At 38.2% G+C, this 14,789-nt stretch overlaps 1 protein-coding gene across 8 annotated transcripts in view; it reads right to left on the bottom strand.

The window, feature by feature from the left end:
- Positions 1-14,789, bottom strand: part of CTNND2 (catenin delta 2) — a 944,271-nt gene that overhangs the window by 108,016 nt on the left and 821,466 nt on the right. For all 8 annotated transcript variants that reach the window (XM_066374395.1, XM_066374422.1, XM_066374405.1 and 5 more), the window contains one exon: positions 7,328-7,501. In XM_066374395.1, coding sequence (XP_066230492.1) covers positions 7,328-7,501 — 174 coding nt within the window. The remainder of the gene's footprint in view (positions 1-7,327; positions 7,502-14,789) is intronic.

The following is a 14,789-nucleotide window of genomic DNA, read 5'->3' as shown; positions in this document are numbered from 1 at the left end:
GATGTTTACATTAAACTTTTTTTTTGCATCAGTTAAAATGAGGGCTCAGAGTTGAAGCTATGTTAACTTACAAAAACAAAGAATGTTACTTGCACACGAGATAGTGTCCAATAACGTTTCTTATCCGTATTGATGGTTTGGTAATAAAGTGAAGTCAATGACTTTTGAATCCTTTGAACCTGGGCTACCTCACTCCAACGTGGAATCCCAAGGGCTTGACCCTTAAAAATCCCAGCCCAGCTATAAACAAAATTAATAGCTATAATTTTTAAAGAAAATTTCTTCCCTTCTTAAAATAAGGTGATTCCATAAAGCTGATTTATGTTCCTAAAAGATTAACACTGTAACTTAATTAGCTTTTTCCTCTTGAAAGCCTAATAATTTGCTAAACAACTAGAGATAGTATTTTCTTTTAAATACTAAACATTCTACTAGGAGGCCAAACCCATTATAGTGCTCACATTTTAAATTTGTTGATAAATATCTCTCCACTTTACAAGTTCTCTTGCTTTTAAAAGTTCAGTCTGCCATTAAATGGTTTGTTATGTGCTTGTTTTCCTGTTGACTTCCTTTATCAAATTAGCTATTTCCCCTCTTTTTCTATTGATATGGTAAACACTTTTCAAGCCAAATCCTTCCAAAACATAATTTCATCCTTCAGAAGGATTTTAACATCTTGTAGTGTCACAGGGCCACCATCTGCTAAGGTTCCACAGCTGTAAAATGAGTAATACATTGCAATAAATTCAGTCCAGGTTGAGGAAGATCCTGAAATCTGTTTTGGAATTCATTTACAATGCCATGTTATTTACAATGGTATCTCATTCTCATGATAAGAGAGTGGAAGGTACAAAAATACAAACAAACAAAAGAGTCTACTTATTTAGTCTTGTTTCAACTGAAGGTTTACTATAAAATGTTAAAAATATTCAGTAACTGTCTGGCTTTTGCTGCGTGCCTCACATTATTCTCTCCAGTGTGGATCGTTATCTGAATTACCCAGTTCATCCCATTGTAGAACAGCTCTGGTTGGTGGCTGCAGGAGGATTTATGAAACAACCAGGCGGTGTTAGCACAAGGCCATTGTGGTGGTAGGGTTCCTTGGCAATGGACATAAAATTCAGGTGCTGGGTCTTCAAATTCAGAGCTGTATTACAGGATTATAGATTTTTGTTTTTAAAATCTAATTTGAAAAGTAGTATCTCTAATCAGGAGGACCAGTGAAGAATTCCCTTATGCTTATTAGTAAAGGAAAAAGTCAATTTAATAAAATTTTTGATTAAGGTCATGGCAGCTATTGCATATTGAAAATGTTCTGTTTGTATTTTTGGAATGTAAGTCAGGTTAATGCAAAGACTTAATTTTACTGCATCTCTTCATGTGATGCTGAAAATATTAACGTCCAAGCAAGAGATTTTCCCGAGGGAAAAAGCATTTAGAGAGTCTTTTGTGGTAAGAACCAATAAAGAGGGTCAAGTTCAAGTAAAAGAGACATAGAGGACACAGTCACTAAACCAACAGTAATAAATACACTTGTCCTCCAACTCTCAGGCTATCTCAGGGATCAGTACTTTTTGATGAAAAATCATGCTTTTAAAAATAAACTTTTCTGAACATAGAAAGATTTTTTTTTTAATTTTTATTGTGAATGTTATAATGCAGGCACAGCTCTTGCTATCAGTATGACTTACTGGGGTCTCATGGACAAGAAATTACTAAGTCATGTGAAATTAGGGCCAATGACTTGGTTATGACCACGGTCCTCTCCATCACCTTCTCCCTGGGTTGGATCCATCCTTGTCCTGTGTCAGGCTGGTCATTATGTCCAACTGAGCGTGCTGTCTCCAGGAGCTGGCTGGTTGGGCAGAGTCCTCAGATCACCATTTTCTTTATTCTGGCCCAATTTCTAACCCAGTAGGCATCCTATTTCATACCCTATTTTCAATATGATTTTTCAAAATTTTGTTTCTGTAAGTTTAAATTTTATGCTTTATACCATACCATCAACTAGGACACAGATAATTATCTTTCTCTTAATTGGCAAGCCATGATATTGCACCCACTAATCTGTCCTGGCTCATTTGCACATGAGCCACTAACTGCTGAGCTATGTTGAATTGAATTCAGGGTCTTTCTCTAGGCTGTTGACTCTGTCTCTAGGGACAAGTCTCAAGTTTCTGAGTTCTCTTATTTTTTATTCATTTGGGCCACGTGGCAGGAAGTTGTGGTTCCTTCTTCACTAGATCTATGTTCCTATCAGGTTAGCTCATTAAATATTAACAGATTAATATCCAAGTATCTATTTAGTCTATCTTATTTAAAAAGTAAATGAGAAAATAATAGTCTTGAGAACAATCACATTTTAGGGGGAAAGCTGACTAAACAAAGATATCTAAAATGTTTGGCTTAAAAGCAAGTATTGATACATTTTTTAGAGTTCAAACCCTGGGTTTTCACAAAGTTCAATTACAATAGAAATAACCCATAGATGGGAGTTCAAAAAATCTTTGCTCACATTTTTGGAAATCTGTAACCTACTATAGCCTGCAACAAAAACATCATAGTTTTGTAAATAAGAAAAAGGTAACAAATTCCATGTTGGCTATAAAAGACATTTTGCTTCTGCCATAATGCTATTATGTTTTTCTGATGCTCATAAACCATGTAATGAGGGTTTTAAAGTTTAAAAAGTATTTAGAACCATTATGAAGATCTAGTTTGCTAGTCAATTTGTCACATAAAAAGAATATGCACGATATCCCCATAAAGAGTAATTATTGTTTCAGATGATGAGGTCTAATAAAAGTTGTCTTTATGAAAAATTCTAATACTTTACCTTTACATTTCTGCTTTTGTCTGGGTCATAAAAAGTTAAAGACACTAAAAAAAGTCACTAAATTTTAACAGTTGCTATAAAATCTCATTCTTGGAACTCCTGATTTCAGATGGTAAGTAACATGGTCTATATGAAACTTGATGCTGTTGTGTATCTTAAATTAATCTTTTACTTAATCTAGATTTTTTTCTTAAAGTCTTTTCTTAAAAGATTTATTTACTTTTTGTACAAGTTGTCCTTAATCTTTTTAAATTGTAAAATTTATAAAATTTTTGTTTGGCTTAATGACAATCTTCTTAGATCATCCCTATGAATTATCTTCCCTTCCTACATATTCTTTTATCATTTAATATGGTACATTAATAAATTATACAACAGATGTTGGCAAAGTGATTGACTTTTATGCATGCTTGCATACTTGCAGTTTGCTCAGAAAGCTCTTATGTTAAAAAGTATACCTATTTTTAACTACACACAAATATTCCTTAGCAGCCTCTTGCTCTGCCTGAGCACCATTCCATTGGTCTACTAGTATTAGGAAGGCTAGTGCTTCTTATAAGTAAGGTTGACATTGTGAAAGTCAAAATTCTACCTTAACCATTGTAATGGACATCTTTCCAAAATGCTTTCTGTATTTTAAAATTGCTAGCAATATATTAACATTTTTGTGATGACAGAGAGTCAGCACTGTGACTATCAGTTATTAGGATATATGCAACAGCCAAGACACTGAATGGCCTCTGACAGTTTTTCTCTCTTGTATCCTTGTAGTTACTTTTTCTAATTCTTCTGTCTTTTCTCTCTGCCATCACAGTGTTTATTCTTCCTTCTATGGCAGGCCTGTATGCAGGCCTATTTATAAAAGATACTTCTTGCATTTTTTAATATGTTGCTTAAAATCTAATGTGGATTGAGAAATCTAATGGGCATAGTTGTTAAACAGTCTAAAATTCAGAATGGTTTTTGGATATCAACTTCATCTGCTCTAGATCCTTCTGCCTTCCTATTAGTAGTCTCTACTTCATTTAGTAATAGAAAAAAAAATGACCAAATGAATGTCTTCTTGATGAATACATGGGGATAAATTTCACACTGGGGATAACTGTGCTGAACTAATGGGCAGGTTCATGTACTCAAAGTAGTCAGAAAGATATTATTGTCAGAAAATATTGAACATTTTTATTATACTTTGTACATAACTTTTATTTACAATCCAAAGTAGGAGAGAATTTTTGAATATCAAAATAGCATAAACATTTTTAATCTTATCATCTTCTCACTCTAAACACCTCAAGACCCAGACATATCTCCATACGTCTCCCAGCTGACCTAGTGACCTCTGAGACACAGAGCCTGGCAATTTAAACAGAGTTCAACACTGCAGGAACTATGAGACTGGGAAATGCCATCAAAATCTGCAGCCTGCAGAGTATGGATGGGTTTGGAAACTGAAAATAAAATCATTTTCCATAACTGTTTTCTATCACAAGGCCGAGCAGTGGGGTACAAGAAATCAATGGGACTTGGCTTCTGCCTTTAAAGGGTTTACAGACCAGATTCTATTCTAGAGGACATGCCTAGTAGCTCAGTAAGGATTTCCATACAAAACTAAATAATTGATGACATCCTTGATTTTGGTGTTTAGATGTGATGCAGGTCTTAGCACATATCTTTTTTTTACTAGCTATCTTTTTTTTTTTTTTTGTATTTTTCCAAAGCCAGAAATGGGGAGGCAGTCAGACAGACTGCCACTTGTGCCCAACCGGGACCAGGATCCACCCGGCACGCCCACCAGGGGGCGATGCTCTGTCCATCCGGGGCGTCGCTCTGTTGCAACCAGGGCCACTCTAGGGTCTGAGGCAGAGGCCACAGAGCCATCCTCAGTGCCTGGGCAAACTTTGCTCCAATAGAACCTTGGCTGCAGGAGGGGAAGAGAGAGACAGAGAGGAAGGAGAGGGGGAAGGGTGGAGAAGCAGATGGGCGCTTCTCCTGTGTGCCCTGGCCGGGAATCAAACCCAGGACTCCTGCACGCCAGGCCGACGCTCTACCACTGAGCCAACCGGCCAGGGCTCTCTAGCTATTTTTAAGATTTTCTCTTTACTACTGATTTTGAGCAATTTGATGATGATGTGCCTTGGTATAGTTTCTTCATATTTATTGTACTTGGGTCCTTTACGTTATTTGAATCTGTGAGTTTATGGTTTTCACTAAATCTGAAAAATTTTCAACTATTACCTTTTTCAAATAATATTTTTCTGGTTTTTTTCCCCTCCTATCCCACCTCTCATTAGGGGACACTAATTACACATATATCAGGCCAATGTATAGTTTTTTCTTTTTTCTCTGTGTTTTATTTTGTATAGCTTCCACTGCTGGCTTCCAGTTCACTAATCTTTTTTTCTTCATTGTTCAATATGCTGTTAATCCCATTTCCATGTATTTTTTTTGTTTGTTTCAAACATTGTATGTTAACTTTAGAACTAGATTTATTTGACTCTTCAATATGTTTCCTATGGTTCTAATTAACTTTTGAATATGTGGAATAGAGTTTAACTTCTAAAGCAGAGGTTGTAGTTTTACATTTAAAATCCTATAGACCTCAAAGATATGCCTCCACTTAAAAATTGTTTTAAGAACCTAATTATTTCTCAAAAAAAAAAAAAAAAAAGCCCTACAATAATTCACTAAAATATCATAGTTCAAAATGGAATACTTGATTTGCCATTATCTAGGTAGCTTTGTGCTTCAGGTCAGACTCTGCCTGCAGGCCAGAGCCCACTTTCCCATGCCCATCTCGTCAGTCTCCCAAGGCAGAGGAGCAGGGTGGGGATTGGCAGCAACTAAGTACTCTCAGCCATATACACTGATGACCCCTTGGCCAATGACATCCTGCTCCCATCTTTGCATCCAATGTCATGATTGACCTGTATGATGTGATGTGAAGTAGCCACAACCTTCTCTATTTAAAGATGACACATCTGAGAACATAATAATGAAATGTTATAATTTGCCCAAGGTCACAAAGCTCAGAAAAGGTAGAATCTAGGTTTGACTTGTGATTTGAGTTAAAGCCTCCCAAATACAAAGGAAGTTAAGATCTAAGGGTTAGTTCAAGGAGGTGATTTCCCTTATTATTTTTTTCCTACTCATGCAACACTATTCTTTAGAATTCTGCCTGGCATGACTCTGCTTTTAAAAGTTTTCTTTGGTTGAAGGCAAGTGACAATGTCACTTGACAGCTTCACTTCTCCCACCCAACCTGAATTCTTTCAGTATAATATTAGGGACACTTAGGAGCAAGGGAGGAAGGGAGCAATATGTTCATTCCTAAGACTCTCAAAAGAAAGAGGTGGGCTTGCTCAGGCATCAACAGCCAGATCCTGGGAAATACTGTCAGGGACTAAGTCCTAAATGTTTGGATGTCACACCTGAGAAAGAAGGCAGCGCTAATGCTGACACTGTAGCTATGGAAACAAAGAATAAGAGAGAGACAGAGAGAGAAAGGAAGAGAGAGAGAGTGGACAAGACAGTAGATGTTGGAAGGTACAGTAAAAAAGTAGCATGTGGTTGCATACAATGCTGAGGCCAGTATGTGTATAGCCTGTGAGCTTCTGAGAGTTATTGGTAATTATGTGCCTATATTTACATTGTTTTAAAGAAAATGTTAAAAGAAAACATGATTAATGCATATTTCAAACCCATGTTTTAATATTAAATGAATGGGAAATGGATGCCAGACATCAAACTTCCTCTCTTGATATTTTCCCAGTGACCCTCATTCTTCTAAGAGGTTACACTTTTTTATGCAATAAGGAAAGTTAGTTCATGAAATGATTAGTGATCAAACTCAAGACTTTTTTGCTTGGTGAATCCCTTTCTACCCAGAATGAGGATCAGAAAAATTTTCAGTGAAACCCAATCAGTGACAGTGTGTTTATAAGGACTCTAATCTTCCCAATCACATATTTGTTTTACTTTAACATTTCTGCCAAAGATAACTAGCAGTACTACTCTTCTCTGTAAGCCAATAATTTCAAAACTCAAGAGGTTTTTTTCCTCTGCGAACAGGACCACCTACAACATCAGAGCAATTCACATGGGTTTTTATACAAGATGTTTGGGTATTAGCTCCCTTAATAGTCAACAGCAGTGCTTTGAAAAGCAGCAGCATGCCACAGTCTCCTCTGAAAATGAAGTCGCTCAGCTACACAAGGAGAATGGAAAGCATTTCACAGCGTTTTCAATGACTATACTTACAGCTATCCATCTGTGTTCTGTAGTGATCTTCAAGGACTCCTGAGCTCTTAAAAAGAATTTTCCAAAGGAATACCTTTTCTAAGTGCAACAGTTAAATGTAACTCGTCTTTCTCTCACATCCTCAAAAACTTCATTAGAATTGCATTTCTCAAAACTGGACTTGCGCTACTTGCTGAGGTCATGCTGATAATCCCAGATTTCTTTTTTTTTTTTATGGTAATGAACTAGTCATACCTTCCAGCTCCCTGCAGCCAAGTTCTGCAGGGCGCCTGCCGCCCCTTCCAGTGTGTCTGCATTTGAGCACTCAGAGAGCAGTGTGAGGTAGGGTTTGACTATTGATGGGTGCCACAGCATCTGGATCCCTTTGGGTGGTTCTGCACAGTCTGGAAGAGGTCCTACTCCATCCCACTGGAGGAAGAAAAACGAGAGAGTAAACACCTTTAACATCATTACACTTCTCAATATTGCCTTCTGTAAATATGACAGATGATAACAAAAGTAGCGTGTTCATAACATTTGTGAACATGTCCTGCACGGAGGGTAATGCAGTAGCGATCCCAGAATAGGAGAGCCATTCCTGCCCACCAGGAGCTTGTGATGGAGGGTGGAGGGACTTGGAGAGTGGACATAAATTACCGTAACTGGCAATAGAATGAATGGATAAGCTCCCTGAGAACAATTCTAGGTCATTGCAATAGGAAGGAAGGAGAAGAGATGGATTGGTGTTGATTGAGCAGGGAGGAAAAAAACTAATGATCAAGGTGGCATATTTTACAATTAACGTACTATTGGCACAACATAGAAGTTAGTAACAATGAAATGTCTTCCGCTCTTATGCATAAGTGTGAACTCTGATAAATTCCTATATAACTTGTAAAACATGTCTGTTTGATTCTGAGTACGATCATTATATCTATGGGCTTCAAACAAATGACAGAATAAACAAAAGAGAAAATTGTTATGGTTTATTAGATGCATCAACATAGTTTAGGTACATTAGATCTTACAGCAGTTCTGATAGTTAATTTTGCTTTGAATTGAATCTAATAAATTACAGAATACTTGCAATTAAAAATTAATTACAAATAACTTAGAAATTATGGCTTATTGCACAAAGGAATATCAGTAGGCCATTAAAAAGATTAGTTTTGAGGTCTTTGTAGCAACTAGGACAAATAATTACAATAAAAGTTAAATGAACAAAGCCGGATATAAAGTGGTATGGGGTTTGTACTTCATAGTATGGAAAATGCATCATAAAAACCATGTAACAATAATAAAAACTTATTAATAAAATGTTTATGCGTTTCATTTTTTCTACATTTCAAATTTTCTGTTTTATCACTCTTCTAATTTTAAAAATATTAAAAACTGTAGTGATTCTTATCTTTTGTGAAAAATAAAGGCAATGAAGTAAACTATATGTGTAGAAAAATATATTCCATATTCATTTTAGAGAAGAATAACAGTTAAACAAAATAAACCTTAATTTTAGGGTGAAAGTGCTAAGTTATGTAACTGCTTTGTTTGTGTTTATTAATGATTACTTAAAATAAATATAGTCCAAATGCCATATACTTAGCTTTTCCACAGATATTTCATGTACATATATACAAAAACCACAACTAGATTTTAGAATAGGTGTAAGTTTCTTAGTTCTCAAAATTTTACTGGAAGCAAACGGCTTTACTTCATACTCCATACTCTTATAAAAATGAAAGTGTTGCTAGAGATAATGTAGAGTTATATAAGTGTCACAACTAATTTAAAGAATTTCATCATTTGTTTTTCAAACCAGAAAAACCTGAAAACTCATGCCTTCTTTGTCTCAGTCATGAAACAGCTTAGTTTAAGTCAAGGCTAAAGCTCAGAGATATATGGCACCACACAGACAGAGGTTGGACATCCCACTGAGGGTCATTTTCAATGAGACTGTCACTCAATTTCAATTTTCTAACAAGAAACTCAATGTGGGAATCTCTCTCTCTTTTTTAAACCAAAGCCACTTCTAAACCATTCAAAGATGACTGCATCTGTGCACAGTCTATCAATGAAACCAGTACCATCTCTTTTAAAGATATATATACAAAAAATAGAAAGTGAACCAATCTTGTCCTATTGTATCTGGTTCATTATTGGGGACCAGCTCACTCCACTGGATAGAAAGATAGCACAAGACATAGAGCACCGTCATCCTGTGGGTTTGTTGACGTAGATGATGAAGCAGGGGTAACACTGGCTTCTCAAAAGGAAACCAGTTTGGGGTACTGAATCTTTCTGCTAGTACAACAGGAAATAGAAAATTATTCCATTTGGGTTTATTTTTATTTTGTCATCTCCTTAAGCCTTTTAAGCTCTCATTTTCATGCAAAGATTTAATAGTATTGAGAAACACCAGACTGAAATTTAGAACTCAAGATGGATAAAATGTCCCTCACACCAAGAACAAATGACAGCTGTGTCATTGTTTGCTGGGTTCCATCTTGTTCCCCTTTTCTAACTGCTGCTCAGTCAAACAGGACAAATGGCTAAATCAGTAGACATTTTCTATTTGCTCTGACATGTGATCTATGTAGCTCTAAAATACCTTTTATTACAATCTCTTTTTAATAGTTACATAGAAAAGCTGAAGGAAATAAAAGGAAAACCTGGTATGATATGGATAATCTTTGATGGCAGCTAGAGATAGAGTTCAAAGGGGATGATCTGCTTTCGCATAATGTTGATGGCACCCGGCATGTCAATATTGGAGACAAGGACCAGCTTCAAATCAGTCAATGTATCTGGCCTTTATCTGGGTACTTTATTCAAACTTTTGAGTTAACAGGAAAATAATTCTCAATTATCCATTAAAAAATTGATTTTCATCACCCCTATAAAGAACAAAAGTCTTAAGAGTTGTGCTCACATGTTTGACATTACGTTGTCTAGAAACAGCACAGCAGGACGATAGGGTGGTGGTGACATCTGAATCTGACTGCAGTCATGAAACAATTCTGCACATGCAAACTTTTATTGCTAACCTTCTTAGAGTGAGGTTCCATGGGAAAGCAGGGGCTAAGCGACTCTTTTACTGAAGAGGAAATATGTCATTTATAAATTTAAACATAAGATGAATCTATTCGAAAATTTCTGCAAAAAACATGCGCATGGACTAAAGGCAATCATCAGCTATTTGGTCAGGACATAGGATGAAATTTATGAGCCTTATGCAAACTTCTTATTTTGGACTATCTCTTGAGGGCATATTATCAAAATTCTTTAAGAGCTTGAAATATGAAAATAATATATAAAGAAGCAAAACATCAGCAAGTCAGGAGAGAGAACTTTCTATGTAAGTAAAGACAGAGAACGATCAAGGATGAAGTATTTCCAAAACACCAACAGGACAATGCTAGCCGAGTATTTTTTATTATATTGTCTGCATTATTGCCAAGCTGTGACACACACACACACACACACACACACTCACACATAAACATATAACTGTGTGTTTATATTTAAGTTTATATAAATTTTAAACTTATCAGGTTTAAACTTAAAAATCAAGCTGACATTAAAGGGAAAGCAAAAGGAAAAGGAGAAAGACATTTGTGATTTTCAAAAGTTTTGTTCCAGCTGGGGAGAAACTGTCAGTGAAAATATCCCTTTCTTCTCATGGTTTCACTCTTCACATTTGACAATTAAGTAAGTGTTCCTCAATTTTGTGCACATTTGTCATTACCATCTGTTATAGTTCAACAAATAAAATTTGCAAAAGTTCTAGCAGCTCTCAATTCTTAAAGGTATTACTTAAATATTCAAATTATATTTTGTGTTATTCCTATATTGTTCAATAGGAAAAAATAACAGACTATATTTTTACCTTCTAATGTTCCTCTTGTTCACTGTCTTGTTTATAGAAATTTAAATTTTTACACATATATGTAGAGTTCACGAAGCTAAAGATTAAGTGGTTATCCAGAGTTTTTGAAATGTTTGATGGGTGATGCCATGGATTGAATGTTTGTGTCGGCCCCAAATTCCTATTTCAAGGCCCCCATCTCCAATGTGATGGAATGGGGAGGTGCGCTTTTGGGAGGCGAATAGGTTTAGAGGAGGTAAAGATGGTGAAGCTCCCACGATGGGACTTGTGTTCTTATCATAGGCTGAGTGGAACACAGTTTTCTCTTTCTGCCTTGTAAGAACACAGCAGGAAACCGGCCACCTCTGAACTAGGAAAAGGCTCTTCACAGACACCATGTCTGCTGCTACTTTGATACTGGACTTTCAGCCTCCAGAACAGGGATATATAAATGCCTGTTGTTTAAGCCACACCCCATCAATGGTGTTTTGTTATGGCATCCCAAGCTGCTTAGACAGTAGTCATAGCAAGGACTAAGCAAATTTGGTATAAGGAGGGCCCTCTAGCTACACCATGACTTTTCTGCCACGGAGCTCTCTGGGGGACAGGCTAGCAGCAAAACAAGGAAAGTATGTGGCAGGATCAGGTTGCCAGCAGATCACAGAGCAGACCAATAGACTGACTGTCTTCCCAAACAGTGCCATACTCAATAATAACACATTATCTTTTCTTGACTGGCTTTAACTGTATGACATGTGACTAGTATGATTAAAACAAATCAGTGAACATTCCCTTTCTAAACCTGTATAAAATTGAAAAACTGTGTTATCTCTCCAAGAAGGTAATGGTCATATCTTTTTAGAAAAAAAGGGAATAACATGCTCCCAATTAAGAAGTCAAGGGACTGCTGAAATCTGGACACAGTGCTCTCTGATACGGTCCTCGGCAGGCCAAGAAAGACAGGCCAGCCACGTAAGAGATGACTACTTAGGGAGAAAATCACATAGGTGTGGGAATGTGTTCAAGGTGAGGGTTAAAAAAAATAGAAAAGGAAAAAGCTTTTCTTTGCACTTGCTTTTAATACTTTTACTTCCCCCGAGGGCTTAGATTCTATTTAAAAGATTTCTACCTTGGTTGGCTTGAGGATGGAATAGCGGAAGTCATTTGCTCCTTATAGGAAGAGAATGATATGACTTAGGGATAAATATCAGAAAGTTCAAAAAACTATAAAGTAAACCTGTCCACACTCTTCACAATGAGACTTTGTAAACTGGGGTTCTTTAAGGGGCTCATGAGACCACTCAAGTGATCACATTCATCCAAGGCCCCCACTGAATGAGAATTAACAAGAGAACTTCTGCTCCTCGCCTTAGAGGGAGCTCAACCCTGTCCCAGTCTCCAACTCCAATGCCCTCGCTGGGCTCCTTGGAGGTGCAAACAGGAAGGGCTCACTCAATCAGGAAAAGACCTCACATTTCAGGAGCAATGCTCAAACACTCTGTTCCTCCTCGCACGTGCGTCATCGCCTTCACATCTACGTTAAAAAAAGAAAGCTTTTACTCCTGACCTGTATCCTTGAAACACAAACAGTAAAGGTCTCTTCACCAGCGGAACGCATGGCTAGTGCCTACATCTCTCTACCGAGCTGGATCCAAACCCCACTCTTCCCTCTCAGGCGCAGTCAGCCGCCACAAGGAGGTTGGCTGTGAGACGGTTCCAAGGAGGGAAACTGGCAGCGGACTCCTCTCACGTGCCGGGTTTCGGTTAATTAGGCTGCAGTCAGTACTAAGTACTTTAAAAACCAATGACCTAAACACAAGTCTGCCATTTTTTGCTTGAATTGGTTTGAACAGCAAAGTTACTAATTGATTTCGCCTTTACAGTATTTCATTACCATTTCCACCTTTTTTTCTTTTCTTTTCTTTCTTTCTTTCTTTTTTTTTTTTGGAGGGGAGACAGGGAATAAATTGATGGTTAATAAAAAACTCCAAGCAACTGTATAAAGCCAGAATAAAAAAATGATACTTGTGTTGACTCTTGAGGATTTCAAAGAGAAAGGTAGCTCAAGTGTCTGAATTCCCCTGGGAGCCGTTCAGAAGACACAGGCTATGGGGTTGCACTGTGCAGGCAGCAGGGATGCAGGGGAGAGGCCACGCCCAGGAGCTGTATTTAAGGGGCAGGCATTGTCTCCCGGTTCGCTTTGCAGAGATAGGAGGGAGTTTGCATTTGCAAGATTAGAAATCCACATTACAGCAGAGGCAGGGTATTATATTTTTTTGAACAAAGCAGTGGGAAAAAAATTCAGAGATAGCTTTGCTGAGGGCTGTGTGGCCACACACTTGCTTAGGAAGAGGTGGGGGCGGGGAGGCTGGCACCGCTGCCTACTCCAGACACCGGCACAATCAGGCCCCTGTGCTGCACCCCACAGGGGAGTGTTTTCAAGGCTCACCTGCCCCCTCCCTACGTCGTCATGACAGAACCAACTGGAGCGCCAATAATGCTCATTTGGAATTCTCTCTGTGCCTTAACTTCCCATCCTCTTGGACCATGACTCTCCCCGTTACCTGCCTTCTAAAGGGAGCTCTGTTCCTGACTTCATTCCAGTAATCTCATAGTCTCGTTTGGTGATGTATCCCTCAAAGATAATCTAATACAGTCAACTGGGATGGTTTCACCACCTAAGAAAACAACTGGCAATGTCTGGAGACATTTCCAGTTGTCACGACTGGAGGATGCGCTGTTGGCACCGATTGGGTAGAAGCCAGGGATGCTGCTCCACATCCTACAGTGCACAGGACAGGCCCCATAACACAAAATTATCCACAGTGCCAGGTTGAGAAGCCCTGGTCTCGTAGTACAAAACTCTGAGTATTTATTAATGGGTGGAGTACTGCATGGCGAAATGTAAATAAGCAGACTACATGGGACACCTAACTAAGGTTTTAAGTCTGTAAACTCACTGAAATGAACACAGCAATTTTAGGTGACAAAATCTGTTTTACATGAGAGGTGCAGAAGAACTAGGGGCATCTCATTCATCCCTGCCGCATGGCAGAGAGCGTCACTGCATGAAAATGTGCAGCCACGACCTCTGCACGCTCCTGTGATTTGTTGTTGTGAGGACACAAGACCCCACGCCCTGAGTCACCAAGCTCCCGGCATGCTGTGAGGTAAAAGCAGAGTGAGCCTCTACTGAAACCGGCCGTGAGGATGAGCAGCAGCTGACATCGCAGATGGTGAGAGACGAAATGGTATTAAGCAGCAAAAGAGAAAGGATGCTTACTAATAAGGAAATGAAAACTGTCTGGAAGAAAGAAAAACAACCTGTGATATTAGGAAAGGCATCAAGAATGTCATGAAGGGCTACTCCATTAAGTGATAATAAATCAAATCAAAATGTGTTTCAGCTCTCGCTGGTGTCTAGAGGGATCACGGTCAATGTTGGCTGATGCATCCAACACCTAAAAACATGCATTTGGTCTAGATAGCTCACTTTTAAGAATTTATCCTTGAGAAGTGATTAAGGATGTGAGTGAGATTTGAGCACACAGATGTTTGTTACAGTTTATATGAGTTAAAACTTAGAAAGAGCCTAACTTTCTGATAATTGAGGATTGGTTAAAATAAAATTTCAGGTAGCCCTGCCACATTCTGGTGTCAATGACTGTTTACTGGCGAAGAAAGAGATCGTGCTGAACCGAGGGACAGACTGCTGTACAACAGGGTGCAGGGAGGGCAGAGGGGCGCTGCACCCACACCTGCTCTCGCCGTCGCTGATGCGCCAGGATGGGCAGTGGGTGCGGTTACCTGGAGCAGATAATCAGCACTACACTGTTCCCAGAGAATTTACAG

Source organism: Saccopteryx leptura, chromosome 1 (genome assembly GCF_036850995.1).
Source record: "Saccopteryx leptura isolate mSacLep1 chromosome 1, mSacLep1_pri_phased_curated, whole genome shotgun sequence".
In the NCBI taxonomy this organism is placed as follows: domain Eukaryota; kingdom Metazoa; phylum Chordata; class Mammalia; order Chiroptera; family Emballonuridae; genus Saccopteryx; species Saccopteryx leptura.
The sequence above is the reverse complement of the archived record's forward strand: the minus strand, read 5'-3'. Positions and strand labels throughout refer to the sequence as shown.